Here is a 22645-nt window from a genome sequence, read left to right on the forward strand (position 1 = left end):
CCCGGCGTGCCCCGCGGCAGAGGCGCTGCGGCTGCCGGCCCACCATGGAGGCGCCGCGCCGGCGGTACCGCGGGGGCCCGGCCGTGCCGCCCTGGAAGGAGACCTACCGCCGGGTGAGTAGGGCTGGCGGGGCGGGGGGCTCTGCCCGCACCCGGGGACCGCCCGGCGTGCCGGAGCGGGGGGCTCTGCCCGCTCCCGGCCTCGGTGCCGCCGGGCGGGTGAGGCGACCCCTCTGTGAGGGCCGCGGCCGCCTCCCGGCCGGGAGCTGTCACCCCCCGTCACCCTAATGGGCTCCCTGTGCTCTGCTCCCCCCCCAAGCGCTGCATGGAGAGGCTGAGGAGCAGCCGGGCGAAGCTGCTGGACCGGTACCGGCGGGCCGGGGAGGGAGCGGGCGGACACGGCCCGGGCGCGCTGCTGGTGCAGGAGGTGATGGAGCAGGAGTGGCAGAGCCTGCCGGCCTTCGGGGGAGGGGAGCTGCTGGTGCAGGTCAGTGCACACGGGGGGCATCGGCGTGCGCTGTGCCTAACGCAGGCACGGCAAAGGCATCTCCCGGCAGCTGCGACCGCGCTCTCGCTGCCTGGAGTCGGGGTTTCCCGCTGCCACAACTGGAGCGGGGTGCTGTGCCGTGCCGTGGGAGGGCTCGCCTTCGGGCTCACGGGTAGGCAGCGTCCTCGTTTTCTTCATAGGTTGCAGAGGGTGGGTTCCTCACCTGGAGTTTTTAAAGCTGGTCTCTTGCTTTCCACTCCTGAGAACGGGAGTAAAATTTCAGTGTTTTAAAAAAGCAAGTTCTGGGACAGGCTGTGTTCTGATCTGTGGTGGCTTTGCACAGGTGATTATAGCACAGATCGCTTTCCACAGCACGTGGGTTTCCAGATACGGAGCTTTACCAGGCAGAATAATAAGCAGAGTGAATTTACATTACAGTGACAGCTTAGTCAGGTGCTGGAAGTTAAGTGAGAAAGTAGCCAGAATGGGAGAGTCACTGACCGATGCACCTTTCAGATGCTAGAGGACCCCGATGAGCTAGCGGTACTGGAAGAGATCCAGCAAGAGCTGATTTTGCAAGGTAATGGCTCTACACTTTTTCTGACTCCTATTTGATTTGTCATATTCCTGACTCCCTAGTAATCCAAACCAGCTGAGGCTGCCTTCCTTGGTTCTTGTATACCAAGTGATACAGGGGAAGAGCTGCCTCAGAAATTCTCTGTGGCCTTTCATGCATCAAGACCCTCTCTGACAGTTTAAGTGGCATTTTAAGGTCTGTGAGAAGCTAGTAAGAGGAGACTAGAGGAACAGGACTGAGGTGTTCGGGAGCCATAGGAACCCATATAAATCAACTCAGAATGTTTCTAAATTGTTGGGTGGAAGGTAGACTCACCTGCTGGACATGGGCTAAAGATCGAGCCGTAGGAAGAACTGGATTAGCAGGAATGGGTTTCTCAAGTGTAGAAATCTGATCCAAAGAAAGAAAACTTGTTAGAAACTAGTGGCTGCCCCCGTCTCCCTCTGCCTGGCAGCTATAGATGTGCTGCTTTAAGTTCATAAGAAATGCCTAAGGGTGTTTTCTTGTGTCGCTGCAGAACAGTTGGCTATAAAAGAGTATGAGCAAAGCCTGCAGTTTGATGAAGAATGTCTCAATGCAATGCTTGATGGCTTGGATGCCAGTGACAAGGTCATCTGCCCTGTGTGCAGGAGGTAAGAAAGTCCTTGGTGTTGGCATGAGGTTCTGTGCTCCCCTACAGCAGTTTGGGCTTAGAAACAGGCAAAAACAGTGGGCAAAGAGAGGCTGCTGTTAGTGGCAATTCCCACAAAGTAAAAAAAGTGAGCAATGATCTCCTGAATCTAACAGGTTTTTTGCTAACTGGTTGTTGTGACGATGCCCATTGTATGCTCTTCCTAGGAATAACCTGACCGTGAGCGATCACTTGGTTTCTTGCCAGTGTGGGTTATACATCACCACACAGGTAAGCTGTGCTGTGAGTAACATGTTAAATGTGACCACTTTTGTCAGCCGCTGCAAAGAGGCAGCTTTAAGCTATAGCCAGCAACTTAAGATCTTTTAACCCATTTTTCCTCAGGGTATGACCGAAGAGAAGCTTCGGGTGCTTCTAGAAAACACACTAACAGAGCACAGTCACAGGTGCTTTCACAACCCAGAGTTTGCTGTTACCAGTGGAATGGAGGAAGGAGCCAGTCTTCTCATGAGCTGTCCGGTGAGTCGAAATGTCACATTCCTGGAAAGGATCTCTGCTTGGATCCACTTCTCCGTTACATATGCAGAAACCACGAGTCTGTTGATCCCAGGGGTTTGCACTGCTGTTTTTCAACAAACTTCCTTGGAAGTGGCTTTACTTTTGGCCACCAGTAACCATAAAAACCTGCTGGATTAGGGAATCTTCCAAGGGGCTGTCAAATTTAGTACCTTATCTTTCTCACACCTTAACCAGCAACTTCCAAGTCTTGTGTGGAGTATCTGTTCTGATAAGTGGTTCACAAAAGTTTTTTAAAAATTACTTGCGTTTAAGCCTCACCTGTACCTCCTAGAAAACACACACCATCCCTTTGGCTCCAGCTACAACTGTCACCTTCTTAGCTTTGTTGCTTACGTAAAATCACTGTGAGGGCAGTGTTAGGAGCAAAGCGCTTCAAATAATTTTGAACACGAGTAATTAATTTTATGCATTACTATAGCTTCTCTGTTCCACTTACCTTTGTAAAGGTGTGTGACTCCTGGACGATTCTCCTGTAAGCCGATTCAGCTGCTGCTGCTTTTTTATTGGAGGGACTTCAAGACTAAAACCCCACCCAGAGCTGCTAATATTTTTATGTATATACTTGTAACTGCTGTGTCAAAAATACTCGGAAAGGCAGTAGTAATGCCTTGACCTGCACTTTTCATGGCACAGTATGTTTTGAAATAAATATACTTGGTTTGTTTCAGCCTTCATGTTGTCTTTAACAATGCATCAGTGATCTCACAGCTCGCCTTGGACTGGAATAGCTCTCCCCTGGAGGAAACTCCAGGCCAGCACACACCATGGCTGCAGCAACAGCTCTGTGAGCAGCTGTACTGACACCAGCTCAAGCATAAATGCTAGTGTTATTTTTACAGCAGCTCTCTGGCAGCAATGGAACAGCAGGAAGAAGAGAAACCACCAGTTTTCAGTGATATGTTGAACAGATTTTATTCTTCACATTCATTAATTGTACAAAACCCACCAGGCAGGGTGAGGCAATTCCAAACCAGGATGTCAGAGATCTTGATCGGGGCTGCAACATAAATACAAACCCCCATATACAAGTGAGAATCCTCGTTCTTCTGTTCTCCAAAGTTACTCACTCTCTGTGTCTGCTGTAAAGATATATTTGGGTATTGCTGGCTGGAGCAGCGCTGTGGAATATGCACACTTGAAGATAAGTTTCCTAGCCTAACCTACTGACATTTGACAAAGCTTTTAAGGTCTTCAAGGAATTTAATGTACTCCTGGTGCTCCAGTGCAGTGCTGAGCTCTATTAACTCATCAGCAAAGGTGTTGTCCACTCCTCGATCAGCCAGGAAATCCATTAAGTGATCATACAGAGCCTGCAAGCAACGAACAGGAAACTTCCTTAGCAGAGTGCACCTGGATAGGGGGTGCTTTTAAAGTGTCCCATTGCAGCTGGCATGTCTTTCTCCCAGGAAGATCAGGCCCACCTCCCCCAGGAGAGCAGGCAGCTCCCCATCCCCTTCTCGGCAGGCCTGGCCTCAGGTCTAACAGGAGGGAAGGGGCCACGGAACAGGCCATCCAAACTCAATCACAGGAACCCAAACCCAACATTACAAACCAGTTGCACCCTGGAGATATCAACTGACAGCAAGAGCCCACAGGTAAAGTCTGTTAAAGGTTACACATGCCAAGCTCTGCCTGTCCCTTCTGGATAAAGCTATGGCCTTGGGGGTGAGCTGGTTTAAGTGCCTGGAAAGGTATCTGATGTAAATATTTGAAAGACTAAGTCTTTTACAAGCATCAGCTTCTTTTCTTTTTAATCCTACTTAACTGTTGTAACTCCTCCACATGTTAATGCTTGTGGGTTCCCCCCTTGCTCCTCAGGAGAACAGAGTCATTATCACTGTTTAGTACAGTAATGGTAAGTAATACCAGTCATGCCCTTCTTGAGGGTTTTTTTGAGTTTTCTGCTTGTGGGGTTTTTTTTCAGTCTTCTGTAATCTGAGTAGATCACTGAGTAGATCACAAAGCAGATCACAAATCATACACATTTTTAGTTCATTTTCTGTCTCAAGTCAAGTGAGGGAGAGAAAAATAAAAGCAGCATGGGGTGTTCTAAAGCACACTAACCAACTTTAACATGAATGCGTCCCAAAGAGACATACACTCTAGGAGTAAAGTTTTAACCATATGATACACAGCCTCCAACTAAGAGCTACGCTTCTGAAAGCCTGGTATCGAGAACTTCTAAGCAGATGCCAGATTCTTGGACATACTAGTTTTTAGTGTCAAAACTATTAAAAAATACCTGGAAAACCCAGAAAACAAAGGCATCTACACATGGCATCTGGTAAACTACATTGTTAAACACAGAGATCAAAAGATGTTTGAGCAAGTGTCAAAACACCTACAGAGTGTAATATAGCTGCTAGGAAATCAACCTGTAAAGCCTGGAACAGAACAAGTTTCAACATGTCCGTTTCTGACTGTCAGTCACATCACCAGCATTGCACGATAGTGGGGACCACCTACTAACCCTCAGTTTGCAGCAGAACCGCTATGTCACGACAAGCCAGGGCAGAGTGGGAGAATCCCCTATCTCAGACATCCAGGACAGGGCTTGTAACTTGGGAGCAAACAGCCACCCAGGCGAGATGAGCTGAAGGGCCCCCTGCAGCCCCCAGCCCTATTAGCAGCGCTTACCCAGTCAAGGGAATCTGTATTGAGAGTGTAGTTGGTGTCCTTCCAATCCGCTTCCCCAGTGGGCTGGAAACTGACCTCCCGAATTGTGAAAATATCACTTTCCTCCTCTCCTTCATGGCCAACCTGAAACATGAAATGAGATGCAAGTCGTACAATTAGCTCTCATCACCGGGCACCTTCAACAACCTCAACCCAAAGCTAGGAATATTACACTGCAAGCAAAACCACAAGACCAGTACTAAAGCAGAGGTGCCTCTGCTCTCGACATGTGCCTGTGAAGGCAAGCACAGACATGCAGGAGAATGCAGGAAATCCTCCAAGGGGTCAGTCCCCTGGCTTGTGCTACCAGAAGCAATCCAACGTAAATCAGCAGCTTGATTTTCACAAAAATGTAAAAACCTCTTGAGTTATCCTGGATCTGTCTTCACACATCTGTCTAACCTTTGTCAGCTAGGACAGGCTGTGTAAATGATCTGTTAAGGTTTACAAAATAAACTGAAAATCAGCATGAACCAAAGCCCTCAACTTTACCCTCTCCCCCCTTTTTTTTAATCCCTACTTCTCTTTGTGACAACTCACAACAACAAGATCTGCAAGTTACTGGCACACTAAACCAAATCTATCTTGTTTTGGCCATTCTGGCAAAGTTTAGCCATGCCTCCCTTCTCTAATGTAATTCAAAAAACAGGCCAGTAAGTAGCTGAACAGAAACACCAGGTCAGGATGTGAGGAATGCAATGGAACATCTGCCTGAAGAGTGTTCTTGCAAACACAAAGCCTTTCTTTAGTGTTACAAAAAAAAAACAACCAAAAAAAGAGTGGTGAGAAAAGACTGCTTTTCTGCAGATTCAGACAAGCAGCACAATTATACTACAGCCAAGCAGGAAATGTGCAGCAAGTCACAGCCGAGTTGCTGTGGCTGCCACATGACCAGTTTAATACCCACCTCGTCTTCGGGAAAATGGCAGTCAAGAACAAGGGTCTGTTTTGTATCATCTTTTATTACTTCCACGACAAAGTTTGGAGTTGATGTAAGATCAGGCTAAATAAGAGAACAGTTGCATCAGCATTAGAATCTGAACAGGAGCCAAAGCAATCACAGCCCAGCTCAGCAACACAGCCCATCCAGCGCAGGTTGTTCCCCATTACCCTCTTTCTGGAGTCTCTGACCTGGCCAGGACAACCCCAACTTCCCTCAGCCTCGCCTGCAGCCCTTCAGCCCCTTCTCCACAGCTAAGCACATGTCTAAAATAGCAGGTGGGAGCACCTGCCATTCCCCGACAACCCAGAGAGCTTGCAGCTCACCAGGACGGGGCCCTCAAAGTGACAGGAACTGGTAAGAGACTCTTGATTGTTCTGACAGCAGGAGCAGCTCCTGCCTGCCCTCCTTCACGGAGGAAACTAGGCAGGGCACAGAGGCTGCCACACGCATGTATGTGTGCACAAGTCAGGTGCACTGCACCTTCTTGGTGGACAGAGCCACATCTGGGAGGGGAAGCAACATACGACTGTCCCCAGCATCATCCCACCCAGCTGAGTGCGATGCACTGGAATAAATGGTGCCCTTCAGGAAGCGCAAGGTTTACTGCTACAAACCACACACGGTGCAGCTGCACTCCTGACTCATTCGGCATCTGTACCCCTGCAGATGAAGCCATCTACCTCAAATTATATTGCTCATTTACAGTTTTTACCAGTATTTTTACTAACAGAGTTTTATTAAACAGGAGTGAGACACTTCTGTCCAACAAAACCACACAAGTAACGTCAGGTGAATAGCTTTGTGTTTCATTGACATTGCCTACCCCAGCACTATGAGTTACACTAAGTAAAAGCCACAGTATATTTAATGCAGGGGGTTGCAAAGGCAAAAAAAGATCAAGGAATACTAGAATGGTTTGGGCTGGAAGGGATCTTATAGATCTTCTCATTTCAACCCTCCTGCCACAGGCACGGACCCCTTCCACCAGCCCAGGCTGCTCCCAGCCCTATCCAGCCTGGCCTTGGGCACTGCCACGGATGGGGCACCCACAGCTGCTCTGGGCAGCCTGGGCCAGCACCTCACCACCCTCACAGTAAAGAATTTCCTCCTAATATCTAATCTAAATGTGCCCTCTTTCAGCTTAAAGCCATTCCCCTCTTGTCCTAACACTGCATGCCCTTGTAAAAAGTCCCTCTCCAGCTTTCCTGAAGGCCCCTGTAAGGTCTCAAGAGTTGCTCTCATTTCTCCTCGTAGAACCCTCTCACCCTGCTCTGCCTTTCTGCTGCAAAGAGGAAAGTCACAGCCACTACCCAGAAAAAAATCTCCATTTTGTGACTTAATGCTCCCAAAGATCAAGTGAGAGGTGAAAAAAACCCTGAACACTTAAGGCTTCCTTCTGCGTGTCCATCAAGACCGAGTTACCTCCTGCTGATCAGGTTTCTGCTCTTCTTGTGTTTCATCATCAAGCGAGGGTGGAATGCTATTGTTGATGTTGAACGTGACCGTTACCCTTCAAAAGAAACAGTTACTTTGAACACCCTCAAAAAACAGCCTTTAGAATTTCTTCTATTTGAAGGTTTTGTGGAGGAACAGCGTTGCTGGTGTTGAACTCACACACCGTGACCAAAACTAGGTATTGCAGTTAGAGGCCGAGACACACACCTGAACGGAGCTGGCTTCCTCCAACTGCTCTCACAAACCAGCCTTTTTCAGGTTTTAGTGGCCTGAACTGTTATTTCTCATGCAGGAAGACTACACGAAACTTTGTAACACACAAGACAGTAGCAAGCTTGTATTTTAAAAAAAAAAAAAAAAAAAAAAAAAAAAGCTACAAGAAGTCTGAAAGAAACTTTTGACCCAGGGTGGTAAAACAAGGAGCCTCTGCAACACCTGGTTTGCACAGCCCGGACAGGCAGCGAGAAAGTGTGAGCACAAGCAGCAATATGGCTACGGCTGGGGGGGCACCAAAGCCGGGGGGTTACTGCAGAGGCAGGGGGGGGCCCACCAAGGCTGGGGAGGGGGAGCCCAGGCTGAGATGGGGGTGGAAGGTCACCAAGGCTGAGGGGGGATCCCAGGCCAGGGGAGGGGGCCGCCGAGACCAGGGGAGGCCCAGGCCCAGGCCGGAGGGGGCAGGGGGAGGGCCAGGCCCAGGCCGGCCAGGCCCAGGCTGGGGGAGGGGAGGCCCAGGCCGGGGAGCGGGGGGCCGCCGAGGCGAGCCCTTCCCGGGCCCACACTTACTTCTCCCCGGCGACCTTCCGCACCAGCTTGGCCTCGGTACCGTGCACCTCCAGCTCCCAGCCGCCGGACACCTTGGGCAGCGACTTGTGCTTCTGGATCTTCTTCTCCTCCTTGATCTCGTCCGTCAGGAACTGCGCGAAGGCTTTGTCGCCTGGCGGGAAACGGCCGGTGAGGGCAGGCGCCCCCCCCCTCCCCCTCCCCCGCCCCGCACGTGCCCGCCTGGCGCCCCCTCACGGCGCCCCCGCTCCCCTCAGCCCCGGCCCGCCGCCCCCCGCTCACCCTCGGTGTGGAGGCCGCCGCAGCCGCAGGAGACGCCGCCGGCCGAGCCCCGCCGCGGGCGGAGCAGCGCCGTCCGCCACCCGCCGCCGCCCAGCTGCCAGAGGGAGCGCACCGGGGGCGGCGTGGCGCCGGGCGGCGGCAGGAGGGTGCGGGGAGAGGAGGAGGAGGAGAAGGAGGAGAAGAGGCGGCCGGGCGGCGGGCGCAGGGCGGCGGCGGCGCGCAGGGCCCGGGCGAGCAGCATGGTGCGGCGGGGCAGGGCGGCGCGGTGGGGCGGGGCGGGCGGAGGACACCGGCCCCGGAACCACCCGCCCTACTTCCGGGTCCGGCGGCCCCCGCGGCGGGGAGCGGGGCGCGGGTTCGAGTCCCGGCTGCTGTTTTACAATGAGAAACGAGATGGGCAGGAGTTGGGGGGGGGGGGGGCAGGGACGCCGCACATCGCCCCGATGGTCGGGCACCACCCCAGAAGTTCGTTCAGAAAAAACATTTTTATTCTCTTTTCCTCTTTAGCAATAGATAATTGAGAAGGCAGATTAACTAAGCCGAACTGCTACCCTGCCATAAAGCGCTCCCTCAGGCTAAAAGCTGGCGCCATTGCGCTCTATTGAATGGAAGCAGGGAAGGCCCATTGCAGCTCACCGCCAGGCTGTAGCAGGAGAGCAGCGACGGCACCCCCCGCACCGGAGGCATCCCCCCACTCCCTGCACCAGAGGACCAGGATTTCTACTCCCAGCCCCACACTGGTGTTTGAGCCCGGCACACACAACCCCAGGGTCCATTCCGCACCCGAAGCGCAGACTCAGCCACCCACCTTCCCATCTTACCTTTACCCCCCTGCCCCCGCACGCTGACACCCCCACTGCCCACCCTGGAGACACCCCCACAAGAACTGAAAAGGCTGGGACTTGGACCCGAGAGTCCTGCCACCCGCACTGCCTTTTTGTCTTGCAAAATGCTGCTCAAGACCTTGGATTTTTGCCGTAACTTTTTTTATTTTGGGAAAAATATACAAATCAGTTCTAAATAAACACCCATCCCCCTCCCTTAAACAGTTACAAGATGTGCTTATACTCTATTTTCCCCTACAGACTCTGTAAAGAAACAGATACAATGCTTTGATAATTCCCTGCAATTCGTGAGCATTGCATACTCTTGAAATACCAATCTAAAACTGCAGCTGTTCATAACATACCGAAGCAGCAAGTTTTGCCTATGCCCCACTCAGGTTTTTTTTCCCTCCTCCTTTTCTTCAAGCCACCAAAGGACAATATTGCAAAGGGACAAAACAAAGGGATGTGTGTCTGCTTCCACAGCACCCTCGCAGACATTCAGCATCACCCTTCCTAGGAACAGGCTGAGAGATGAAGCCACTCCAGGTATGCTGGGTATCTACTTACGTTCTTTGGGAAACAGCAATTTGCAGATCAGCACAAGTGACATTCCCGTTTAAAAAAATAATAATAAAGAAACAAAACCAAACCAAAGAGGTATTTGCTCCAGTTCTGTTTTCAAAGATAAAACCAAGGTAAGCCAATACTGGAGCTCAAAGAAAAGACACAGTACACAATGTGTTGTGTAACTGTGACACGTGTGACCAGAAAGGACAAATTATTACACAGCAAATGCTGCTTGTCCGCACAGGTCACAAGCAAAGGGCACCAGCTTTCCCCATCGGGCAATTGGAGTAAGGGCTTGCCAACACCCAATGACTGCAACCCTGAGCAGCCCTAATTAGTGTGTTACACGCTGCTTTTTTTTTTTTTAATTGCTATTTGAAGGGATACAAGGACTAAACACCACCATCCTATCACAGCCCACGTCAACTGTCCCCACTGTCTTATAGAATGGCACTGCACGATGAGCACAGCAGCTTCCCCTCCCACCCTTGCAGACAGCTAACCTGCTTTAGTTAAACTCACCCGAAAATCTATATAAATTACTACCCTATGTCAACAGACGCTGTTGAAACTGGAAGTCACCTCTGCCAGAGAGGTTATTTTAAAAGCACAAAGGATATCATTTAAAAACAACTTGCATTTCTCCCCCCACCAACACAAAGCGATAATGGAATAAATCAACTTTCCTTCACATTAAAGAACAAGTTCTTCCTTTGGAGTGGAACTGGTTTCTTAATTACAGTATTTAAAATGGCTATTAAGTTTGGAATTGCCACTTTTCTCTTACAAGAAAAAAAGGGACAGGTAGATGCCAAGGGAATGTGGAAGAAAAACCAAGTAACAGACACAAGTATATCTATGGTTCTGTTCTTGACAACGTCAAGCTCCGAATTTCTAATGGAAAACCAAAGTATAACTGGCAAGGGTTGGGGGAGGCAGAAGGAGGAAGCAGCACTGGTGTCAGAGCCGAAGATGCAAAGATTTGATGAATCACGGACCTTTAAAGGAAGTCCAATCTCTAAACCACATCTTCATTCTCATTTTGCTCAGTCTTCCTCAAGTTAGCCTGATTAGCTGTTGTGGATGGCGTGCCAACTCCAAAGCTAGAACTGCCCGGGTAAGAGTCAGAAAAGCCAGAAGTATCTGCTGAGGAAGACCATGCCCTAACAGCAAAAGGGTCAACAAAGATGACGCCAAACATGCAGGCAGCTGGACAACCACTCCAAGAAACCACTGCCAGCCCCTGAGGCTTAGACACAAGCAGCAAAGGCCTTGTGCAAGCAGGCATTCCCACTACTGGCCTTCATATGGTCCCAAATAAGACTGTGAACATGACACGCAGGCAGAAAGATGTTTGATGAGGTGAAAGACAGTAGAACCTCCCTTCTAGAAATAGTAAAAAAAGGCATTTTTTCCCCCTGTATGTAGACATTTAAAACATCTTCTCCTTTTCCCCCCCCAATAAAACCTGCTGAGGATACAAGCATAGTCATCAAAAAGAGCAAGTCTGCTCAGAAGAGCTCTTAGGATTTAACTTCCTTACATACAAGCCTGTTAAACTTCAGTAAGTGTTAAAAACTGGAATCTGATATCAGCTCCCTGTCCCGTCCCATCGCCCCCCATATAGATTTATCACATACACGCACAGAGTACTACGTTCCCCTTTTACGGATTAACTGTTAAAAACAATGATTGTTCTAAGCCACAGAGATTGTGAGGTCTGGCTGTCATAGAGAAGCTGTTTTCCTGTAGGGTTTTTACCTGATTTGCAAGGCAAAGCTCTACTGCTCCCATATATTCACTACAAAACAAAAAGGAATCTTTTAGGGTGAGCCTAAAAACCCTGGCCCTGTTGGCTCCAGACTCAGAGGTCAGTTCTTGGCTGTTCGGAGCTTCCTGCGGAAATAGTCAGGTGCTGCGTCATACAGCCAGTCTGCATCGACCACGCACAGGTCCCGCATGTAGCACTTGTTGGTGTGAAGCAGCCCATTGTAAACCACGCAGGCGGGCTTGCAGTGGAAGAGCACAGAGGAGGGGTGGATGGCCACCAGCTGGTGAGAGTCCACTGTCCTGTAGGTGCCATCCAGCTGCAGCTCCGCGGCGTTCATGAAAAGGCTGTGAGCCAGGCAGCGGCGGATGTTCCCAGTGTCTGAGCGGGAGGACTCGATGGGCATCGACAGCTGTTCAGCAGCGAGAGACATAAGAGTAAGCGAGTACATATGCGCAGCCCCACGGCACTGTTGGGTCAGAAACCCTGCTAGCATGGGAAATACAAAAGGACCGCTAGGAATTCAGCTCAGGAAGACCTCAGGCTAATCCAGACTAATAGCAAACAAAAGATGTGCCATGGAATGGATTGAGACTTTCCTTCTGGGAGCAAGTTTTAGGCCAACTAGCATTTGCAGTGGGACAGGGATGCCAAACGGTGGCTTCCGTGTCACATACTGGCTGCAAGCGATTTAGCAGCAGCTCCCACGCTGCGCCTTACGCTCTGTGACTGGCAGGGACGGCGCTGATGTGAAAGCTGCTGTCCAACTGAATGCCTGGCTCTGTGAAGAAGCCAGTCAGCATGGGCTGAGGCTGACATCACTCAGTGGCACACACAGCACAGTCACATCTACGCTAGAGCAGCAAAACCCGCTAGGAAAAACTGTCCTCTACCTGAGAGGCTTTCCCAGAGCCAGAGCTCTGCTTCTCCACGTCTCCTTGACTCAGTGAGCCCTGCAGCTCTGAGATTCTGGGATGCAGCTACAGACTCAGGAATTTTACCTGACTATTCACGGGAGACTGGAAATGTAACCACATTTTCTCACTCCCAGGACCTATTACGCAGCAAAATCAGTTTGGGAACAAACAAAAAAAGACAAAGAGGTGAAACAGAGAAATACAGTATAGCAACAAGTTACCTTTACACAAATGTCCCTGAGCTGAGCTCTGACATCTAACACAAGCATCATGTTCCTGCAGTTGACAAAGTTCTCTCGGCACCATACCTGCAGCAGAGACACAAGCAGTTAGAAGGGGCCATTTCTTCACCCAAGCAGCACGGCAGTCCTTGGACACCGTGAAAAGTAGAATCCTCCAAGCACAAAATCTTTGTCAGAGAAAAGGTGCTAACCCATTTCCTGGCCATATTTCTACTCCTGATTACTCTCCTCTGTGTACATTCCCTCCCACAGTGCTAAGAAACAGCATGTTGTTCTCTTCCCACTCAGAATTGCTCTGCAAGACCACTGAGTGCTGCAAAACAACGCTTGCTATCCCACAGGTGGTGAAAACAAATGACGTAAGAATGACAGATGCTGCAAGGAACGGGTACACAAGCCTAGAGATCTATAAAAACTGACAAGTTTATAGGGTAGCATAAATCAAAATCTGCCTGCAAATATGCTCAGTGTTTTTGCAAAGAATCCTGCCAAAAAGCACGTTTAGGTATTTATCAGAAAGTCTCAACACTCTCAAGCTCCCTCCTGTTTCCAGCTGGAACCAGGGAAGGAAGAGAAGGCTCTGATTACAGAACTGGCCTCAGGAAGCTTTGATAATGAGTTTTGGTACGGCTTTCTGGAGGAACCTTTGGCACTCAAACAGCTTTCTCCAATTACCCAGTTGTAAAGGCTGTGTAGGCCCTCTCTTCTCCTTGCTTTAGAAGGATGCATACTGCATTAGCCATGAAAGATGCAGACATCACTCCACTGTATGCCAAAAAAAAGCTCCTCACCACCACGAGCTCAGACAGCACTGGCATCCCCAGAAGCATCCTACCTTGTTGCCACCAACATTTTTGAAGGCCCTGTACACGCTGAGCAGGGTAAGATAATCCCCTTCACTGGAGATGAATTTCTTCCTGATGGATTGCACTTCATCCCGCCTGGCAGGGGGATTGTAGAGGACACTGTCCACTGATAACAGGGACACGATGGTCAGGATCTCTTCTGTACAGTGGAACTTGGGGGACACGAGGATGGTCTGCAAATCACAAAACAAAACTGATCTTTGGTCGACCAAATCCACTTCAGATGGGCAGACTTTTCTGCTCACTGGCAGCCCAGGAACTTTACCAAGCACTGTTTAGGACAATTTCATAAACAGTTGGACCTAGAGACAACTGTAAGTCCTTCTACGGGCCCACCACGCACCCTTAACAACAATTGTCATGCTTGTTCCTGAGACTGGCAAGTTCATTTACAGTACAAACATGGTGACCAAAATCAACTACAGCATCAGACACCTCATGAAACTGCTCAGCAGTGCTACCAGCCATCCAGGAAATTGCAAGGCAATTAGTCTCGTTTCAGCTTCAGAGGTGCCAGAGGAAATAAATTATCTCTTAAAAAATCTCCCTGAATTAAACAAATGACAAGCAAACCAGCACAGCTGCTGTAAATAAAGCTGTGCTTCACTAATGTATAGCAAATATGCTAGTACAGCTGCAGGCACCCCAAATTCCAGACCTCGTTTAAAGAGTTTTAAAAGGGAAATGCCAGTGGTACTGGGGAGAGTACATGAGATAAAAATCAGCTAATTTTTCTGTAGTTGTAGTCTTTACTTTAGAAAACTTTGGTTCCAGTGGAAAGGCTGCCATCTTCCTTCCCAGAGGGGTTAGGACAAGTTGATCTTTCTTTCGTTCCACAGCTCCCAGCAAGTCCAGCTGCTCAATCGCTGCTTGAACAGCATCTGTCAAAACAAGGATGTTCAGGCTGTGAGGGCTGCGAAGGATCAGCTGGTACCATCACTGCCTCCTTCCCCTAGCCAGAGGGACAAGTACTTTCCGTTTAGAGAAATTAATGCCCCAAACTATCATTTATCCCCCTCTATCCAGTGGAACAATTACCTTTTCCAATTTAAGTAGCAAAAACAGAGGCAAAACTAAAGCTGACACCTCTAGCTTTGAGCAGAGGCTGTGTGAGGTTCTCTACGGCTTTCCTTGGCAGTCAAGCCACACCTTCATGTTCTTTATGACTCAGAACCGCTCCCTGTCCTGTTTGGAAGCTATAATTTCCAGCTCTCTGCCCTAACTATGGCTGCTCTGATGAGACTGAGCACAAGCAGTGAGCACTGAATGAGTCTGAGACTTCTGGACCACCAGGAGAAGATGCAGCAGAGAAGACTGCTCCTCCTTCACAGCTCTGACCTTTCATCTCCATCTTCTATGGCCTGCCTGAAGACATTAGTTTTAAGAAATTCCTCTGACTTATTTGTCATTTTTTTCCAAGGCTGCCTTTGTAACCACTTACCAGGAGATGGTTTGGACATGAAGTCAAAGGTGAGCACATTGGGAACCCTCAGGGCCAGGAGCTGAAGCATCACGCTGGCCAGGTTACACCTGCACAGGCAGAATAAACAACTAAGATTGCTCTCGCCTTTTTTTAGAAAAAAAAAAAAAAAAAAAATCCCTTTTTTTCTTCTCTTTGCCTATAAGCTGAGATGGAGTCCTCAGATCCGTGCTGCAACTTGACAGAGACTAGTGCAATGCTGGCTGGTGAAGCCTTAATTCCTAAACCAGGAAAGGTAAGAGGCGAGTCCAAGATTTGGAGGAAAGTCAAGAACTATTGCCCACGTGCGTTCAGAGACTCAGAGACCAACTATCCACCCTGCGCAAATGCTTCCTAGTTTATCTGTTTAGTCTCCACAGTTCAATTTTCTTAAAAGTCAACCAGCCAGACCCTAGATCCATTTTTTCTGTTCAGTTCTTTACACATCTCCATCTGTAACAGTACATAAAAAAGGCGTGGCAAGAAGTATGACAGTATCAGGGTTCTGTCCTCACCTCTGTATCTCAGGTATTGTCATTTTGTCAAACTTCTCAAACTCGTCCTCTGTGTAGAGCCGGTAACAGATCCCACTGTCCTCTCGCCCTGCTCTCCCTGTGCGTTGCCAAGCCTGGGCCTTCGACACCCGCTGGACTGCCAGCATCTCCAGACCAGTTTCTGTGTATGGAACAGCATCACTTCAGTCAATGTCTGTATAAAGCACAGCTTTGAAAAACAGGCAGGATTAACAACAAAAAATCCCAGTGCCTGCCATTCAAATACTGCTCAGACTTTACTCGGTAAGAACCCTGAAGCAAAGCTAACTTCATGGACACAGCACACGACAGAAGAGATTCGTATTTGACAGGTTTTGTACCCCCCACATGGCTGGTACTCAAAAATACAACCAAACCCACGCCAAAATCCACACCTACAACCTAGGATATTAATTTAGATGGTGCAGAGGGTGTTTTAAATCAGCTCTCAGTGGGGCTCATTGCCTCAAGTAACTTCTACAAAACTGAAAACAATCTCTGCATCGTTCCTTAGAATTCCTCACCAGGGCTGTACTTCTTTGCTTTGACCATGCCCGTGTCCACAATGTATTTTATTCCCGCAATGGTGATGGAGGTTTCTGCAATGTTGGTGGAGAGGATCACTTTGCGACAGCCCTGGAAGGAAAAGCAAACTAAAGCCAGTCAAAAGCCACCTTAGATTAGCTGCAATGAAGAAACACTGCTACTTTTGGCCAGCATGGGCCAAACCTACATATCACTGCAGCATGTTATGACCACACACTATGCTGGCTATGCCAGCTCTCATAAATTAAGATAATCTCTAATCAGTTTCTAAAATATGTGCTTACACTTGCAATAAAATACACCACTCAGGACAGCTGTTACCAATATGCCTTTAAACCATTTTTGTTTCATTTCTGGCACAAGTACAAGGCCTGTATTCTTATTTATCTGCCAAATAGGTACAAAAGGACCTGATGCAGCACAATTTCCTTTTCTCATGGCCCTGCCAAATATGCCCAGGTTTTTAGCTTTCTTAGTGTTTTTCTCATTAACTGCTCTAGATTTTTGTGATATGGACATAAAATTCCTTTGAAATGGGGCACATTTCAACTCCTCTGCCCTTTTCACTCCCCTTAATCCTTCCCTCTTTTTATGATCCCAGATGACTTATCATATACATCTGTTCATACCATCACAGTTGCACTGTCTTATATCACACTGGAACCATTCAGCCTAAAGTCAATGGACAGTGCAGACTATTACCTACTATCACTGCTGACTGCTTTAACCCCTTAAATTCCTCATTTCTTCCAAATGCTCACAGAAGCAAGCAAGCAAGCAAACTCATCCTGTTTACCCATCACATTCCCTCACCTTGCGGGCAGGCTGAAAGACACGGAGCTGTTGAGAGTAGGGCAGAGAAGCATAAAGAGGCATCACTATCATCTGTGGGCAGCCATCAGGGAGATGCTTGGCAATATCTCGACAGGTTTTGGTCATTGCTTCAATTTCTTCCTGACCAGTCAGAAACACCAGGATGTCCTGAGAAGGGGGTGCTTCCTGGAGCCAGAGGAAAATGCAAGTGAGAATTAAGATGGTTTGGACAGGGAGGGAGAATTGAGATTGTAAAGAGATGTCGGCCTGACAGCAAGTCAGCAAAGCAGGTAAGGAAGCAAAAAGAGATGCACATGTGGTGCAAGGTATGCAACAGCCTCAAGTTCCCAATGCATTCACCAGAAGTGAAGAGTAAACCGCATTTTGCAGGACTGAGTCTTAGCAGGATGGAGGAATCGCTTAAAGTCACGTGTCTGTTTCATTAAATAACTGTCCAGGACATGCGAACGAGAGAGCCAGGAAGCACCCAGGGACAAGCCAGTAAACAGAGAACTCTGGTCAGAAGAACATTTAGGTATTAGGTATGAATTGACATCAGAGAGCTTTGCTTAGCAGCTTCCTTTCAACTCCAGCCTTGATGTACAAGTCCCAAAATCCTAACAGCAGCATTACTTTTGAAGCATTAAGCGCGGTTTAATTAAATTACATAACCATCTGGCAGTTTCGCATTCAAACGTTAGTCACAAATGCCTATAAGCCATTTAGTAGGTTTCTAGTTGCTCTGCAGTTACACTTCGACAGTAAATTAGAATTACCTTCACACTACTGTCACCTTATGCCTGGATTATCCCCCACAACCCAAGGCTCTTTACGGTTGACTGCTTCCAATCTTTCTTTTACTTTTGGAATAACACCAACAATTGTCAAGCCCTCCCCTGAGCCAATCCAATTGACTAACCCAAGATGCTCACCAACTATCCACTTTTCCTGGAGGATGCAGTGAGCACCTCAGGGACATCTCTGATTTGGTAGCAGCAAGCTCAAGCCACCTCTTCTGCCACAGTAACCTGTCCTGTCAACAATCCACACCCCCAGAGAGGCACAAACCTGATGAGACCGCCATACCTGGTGGATCTGGAAGACTGACACCAGTGCTGCTTGGAGGTAATCACTCTGAGGCCGTTTGGTGTAAAAGATCTGAATAGGGTGCTGTCTGCCTTCTAAATAAAGAACAGGAGCTCCATTGAAGTACTGGGAGAACTGGTCAACATCCATCGTAGCTGACATGACGATCACCTTCAGTATGAAGCATGAGATGGGTTACCACTACAGTTTTGATCCAGCAGGACATTTACAAGTCAAGACTAGCCAAAACTCAGCTGAGACTGCTGCATGTTTGGAACAGCAAGAAGCACACACAGTTTGGGACAGAAGAGAGTGATCTTACCTTGTTAAAGCTATCAGCTTTGATATTACTTGTGCGTAACGTGTAGGTATGATAAAATGAGCAAAGACGCGTTAAAATTCTTTTCTGACATTTAATAAAGAGAGCTGAGTACCCACAAAGCTAGGCTGTAGAACAGTCTGTTGAATGAGACCGTACCAGGACCCTACCAGTTCGCTACATGCCTTCCCCATCAAAACCAACATGCTTTCACACACTTCATCATGTACTCACAAATTTATCCATTACATGTCCACCCAACACAGATCTCCTTCCCCAGTGTGAGCATGTCATACAGCTGTCATATCAGACAGAGAGCACCCAGCAATGCATCTAGCCAACAGCTCTTAGGAAAAAAGGCAACACAGAGGTGACCAGATACCTTGTTCAGATGTGTCATATCAGGCCCACACATTGTAAATTGGCCAGCCTTAATTATTCAGATTAAAAAGGATTTTTTAGGAACAGAAAAACAGTCAAGACTGAAATCTCAAACACTTTGGAAAAGCCCAGGCGATACCCATTGCACTCAGAGTCCAAGCCCCATCCCTGCCCTTCGCTGCTGTCCTGGATGCACATACTTTTAGTGGCAGTTTGCCCAATTCCTTTCGTTTCTTCTGTGCAGCTTTCACCACTCCAAAGAGTACATCGGTATGGATCGTCCTCTCATGGGCTTCATCTAGGATGACAACACTGTACTTTCGCAGCATAGGGTCCCCAATAGCTTCGCGAAGCAGCATTCCATCTGTTAGAAACTTGATTCTAGTTTCATCAGATGTAAGATCGTCGAAGCGTACAGTATAGCCAACCTATGGCAGCCATCATTACAGAAAGCACAAGCACAAAGTTACTTGTATTTCTCATTACCATTGTAACACAAGGAAAGACTACAAAGCACCCTGGTCAGTGCTTCAGACAGAGCCAACTAGAACCCCGAGGAAGCTCTGGAAAGCGTAACAGTGTATTTGCAGTCTGTGAGCAGTTACTCTTGCAAATCTAAAAATCCACCCAAAGGATGCTCTCAACGCTGTACCCCAACTGGCTTTTTCCCAACTAGAACGCTCCAAGTTTGCTTTCCTTCCTCCCTTGCTAGAAACTGCTTGAGGCTCACCAAAGGTTTTACATTAGGTAAAATCTTTCTCCTCCATTCTTCTCCCACAGATTCACAGATCTGCATAGATCCAGCACTTTGCTCTCCTTGACAGTGATTTTTGATACTGGGAGCAACAAGAGAGGGCAATATCTCTATATTTTTTGTTTTATTCATTAACAACTATTTTTTTCAAATAGAGGAACACAGATAATAATCAAGTAGTAAAATACAACAGAGTTAAACACACACACACACCCCACCCCCGAGCCACAAAAGCAGGTACACAGCCATTTTTTTCCATTCAGGCATATTATTAAATGAAGAGTGCCTATTACCCCTGCAGCTGTTTTTTATCTTACCCATTAGGCCCTGATACAGCCTCATTGACACTGCGGTACTAAACCAACTTTCTAAAGACACTGTAAAGCAACCTACCAGTTTCCCCAGCTGTGTCTTCTTCTCATCTGAGACTCTGGTAGATAAGGCTATAGCTGCTACTCTGCGAGGCTGGGTCACAGCAATGATGCCTTGGCGGCCAATTCCCACTTCATAGAGGTACTGAGGGATCTGAGTGGTCTTCCCTGAGCCCGTTTCTCCTAAGGAACATCAAGGGAATAGTTTTTCCCACTTATAACATCTTCAAATGAAAGGTTCCAACTCGTTTTTTTATGTTAACTTTTAACCATGTTTTAGGATGGGGAGGCTGAAGACAGGAAGAAGTTCAACAGCTTGCCCAAAGTCACGCCATGAAGCTGTGGCAGGCCAGAGATACAACCCAACGCCTCGCTCTAGTTGCGTGACCTCTCCTCTACAAAACTCCTTTCACCCGGGTTCTCTCCAGCCACATTCTGGTTTAGAAACATATCTCAGTCTGTCCAGATACAAAGTGTTTGTTGGGTAACACAGCACACATTAAAAAGATAATCAGGCAGAGCAAGGAATAGACACTGATTTAGTTTTATCCGTATATTCACACTACGCACTAGGAAGTTTCAAAGTAAAGCTGTAAGCAAATTCAAGCAAAAAAATTTTGCCACAACAGCAAGCGGCACATTAAAGTTTGAGACTTTCTTAGAGGAGCACTCTGGGCTCCAACAAGCCAGCAAGCCTTTCTCTGTGCCTTCCTGAAATCAGAGACCATCCCTTCGGGCTCAGGTGAGCATCTTCTCCATCCACACTGCAGGTGGCACATCTATAAATACTATCCCATTTCCCCCCAGGTGTATTTCCAACACAACCTGTGTAGACCCCTCCACCAAAGATGACAACCAGCAAAGGCACACAGACAGCTACCATCAACACCAGCCACAGCCCTGGCAACAAAAAGCGTAACTTACTAGGCACAGCGTAACGTGGCACAAAGAACAGTGCTTAGAGGCACTGCAAGTGAAACCCTCTTGAAGCACAAATGCATGGAAGAGCAGAGAATGTTATCAACATCACTGTCATTTTCCTGCACATTCTATAACAGCTTAAAACACATTTGTAACTCAAATCAGATCCCCTTCAGCTTTCTATTGGCCTGTTACAAGAATTTCTCTACATGAAAGAGCGTGAGGCGCTGGGAAACAAGAGCCCTGTACTCTCAATCCTTGCAAGAGAGCAACAGCACAGAGGCCACTGTGTCAGTGCAGTGAGAACTAACAAGAGGAGGAAGAAGCATGAAAAATTCAGGATGGCCACCAAGCAGAGAATTGGCAAGCCAGATTGTAAGCACTGCAGCTGCAGGCTGAAAAAAATCACAAGTGAGCTTTTTAGCTCACCCTACAGCTGCAAAATTTTAAGTGGTGTATTGTAGCGTACATTTAGCAAGCAGCAATGACAACCTCAGGATTATGCAGAGGAAAGGAGGTAAGTACAGTCGCATTTATCAGTTACTACGACTGATTTTTATTTTTAAGGGTTTGCTTGCAGGAGTGAAATACATAGCGGTTTTCATTCAATTCTAATAAATGCTGAGCTTTTAGACTTCCAGGTGGGAAGCTGTATGTCTTCACCTCCTGAAAGTCAGAGAAAAAGCTTGTTAGCTTGGACTCAACGAAAGCATAATTTAATTAGTGAATACCCCTGAAAATGTAGCTGGTGAGGCACCCCCCAGAGAGTAGGGTTTTGCCATTTGGCTTTAAGTTGACTAAATCCAGGTGAAATGGAAATAAGATTGTATATACTTTTGCCCTCTCCATAAAAATTAAGTCCCCAGCTGCCTTAACCCATCAAAGCTGAAGAATAAAAACATTTCCGAGTTAACCACGTTCCAGATTTACACCCAAACCGCTCCTGTGCACCTCTGACAGGCCCCGACAGGGCCACCGGGCCCGGCGCCAGCCCCGCGCCGGGGACAGCGACACCGGGCCCGCCTCCCCCCTCCCGTGGGCAGCGGCCGGGCTCGCCGGGGGCAGCCCCGTGGTCAGGCCCCGAGGAGCGCGGCCGGGCCGCCCCCCGAGGAAAGGCCGCCCCCATCCCCGCACCCACCGATGAGGATGGCGCTGTCGAGGGCGCGGAGCTGGCTCAGCAGCTTCCCCCGCGCCTGGAAGATGGGCAGGCTGCGGCGCTGCGAGTCGGCGTGCGGCGGGACGCGGCGCGGCGCCGGGGGCGCGGGCAGCATGGCGGGCCGCGGGGGGAGAGCCGCCCGCAGGCGCTTGGCCGGGGGCTGCCCGCCGGCCTGCGGCATCGCCTCACCGCGCCGCGGGGGCCTGCTCACGGCTGCCGCGCCGGCGCCACCGCGGGGCACGATGGGAGATGCGGGCCTGGCCTGCCCCGCCCCCGGGGTCAGCGCCGCCGCCGCGCCGGGCCCCACCGACCCCGCCGGGCCGGGCAGCGCGCCCACCCCCAGCCAGGGCCGGCCGGGCCCGCACCGACCTCCTCGGGCCAGGCAGCGCGCCCACCCACAGCCAGGGCCGGCCGGGCCGGGCAGCAGGCCCACCCACAGCCAGGGCCGGCCGGACCCCGCACCGACCCCCAGCCGCAGCCAGGACCGGGCAGGCCCCGCACCGACCCCCAGCCCGGGCCCGCGCCGACCAGCCCCTCACAGCCGCAGGCTCCAGCCCCGTGCTATGACATCGTCACCTGCCGGCCCAACACACTGTCACCGCACACAGGACACACTCCAGAAGGGACAGTGGTATTCAAACACACTTCTTCACGGGACAGGCTGCCCGAGAATGGTTTCAAGGACAAATAAAGCCCGGGTTAGACAGCAA

The 22645-nt window shown here is 49.1% G+C and overlaps 3 protein-coding genes across 4 annotated transcripts; 1 reads left to right on the top strand and 2 right to left on the bottom strand.

Moving 5' to 3' along the window:
* The first annotated feature begins 6 nt into the window (after positions 1–6).
* RPAIN (RPA interacting protein) lies at positions 7–2947 on the top strand. Its single transcript, XM_037375067.1, has 7 exons — positions 7–113; positions 319–486; positions 1003–1066; positions 1581–1695; positions 1901–1964; positions 2079–2213; positions 2720–2947. Exons 1-7 carry the CDS (start codon positions 45–47, stop codon positions 2747–2749), a joined length of 645 nt encoding a protein of 214 aa, XP_037230964.1. The 5' UTR covers positions 7–44; the 3' UTR covers positions 2750–2947.
* Positions 2948–3169: 222 nt separating this feature from the next.
* Positions 3170–9891, bottom strand: LOC119142288 (complement C1q binding protein). 2 transcript variants are annotated; one of them, XM_037375065.1, is made up of 6 exons: positions 9804–9891; positions 8131–8281; positions 7315–7402; positions 5857–5952; positions 4911–5033; positions 3170–3583 (listed from the first exon to the last, which is right to left on the bottom strand). In XM_037375065.1, exons 1-6 carry the CDS (start codon positions 9844–9846, stop codon positions 3434–3436), a joined length of 651 nt encoding a protein of 216 aa, XP_037230962.1. In that variant the 5' UTR covers positions 9847–9891; the 3' UTR covers positions 3170–3433. The 2 variants fall into 2 exon arrangements, with proteins under 2 accessions (XP_037230962.1, XP_037230961.1); XM_037375064.1 differs by lacking the exon at positions 9804–9891 and adding an exon at positions 8410–8665.
* Positions 9378–22153, bottom strand: DHX33 (DEAH-box helicase 33). Its single transcript, XM_037375056.1, has 12 exons — positions 21918–22153; positions 19881–20041; positions 18934–19161; positions 18034–18204; positions 16948–17133; positions 16113–16224; positions 15571–15730; positions 15038–15126; positions 14350–14477; positions 13566–13769; positions 12710–12796; positions 9378–11983 (listed from the first exon to the last, which is right to left on the bottom strand). The coding sequence occupies exons 1-12, from the start codon at positions 22114–22116 to the stop codon at positions 11675–11677; spliced, it is 2034 nt and encodes a 677-aa protein (XP_037230953.1). The 5' UTR covers positions 22117–22153; the 3' UTR covers positions 9378–11674.
* Positions 22154–22645: the final 492 nt, after the last annotated feature.

This window comes from Falco rusticolus, chromosome 1 (assembly GCF_015220075.1).
Source record: "Falco rusticolus isolate bFalRus1 chromosome 1, bFalRus1.pri, whole genome shotgun sequence".
Taxonomy (NCBI): Eukaryota; Metazoa; Chordata; class Aves; order Falconiformes; family Falconidae; genus Falco; species Falco rusticolus.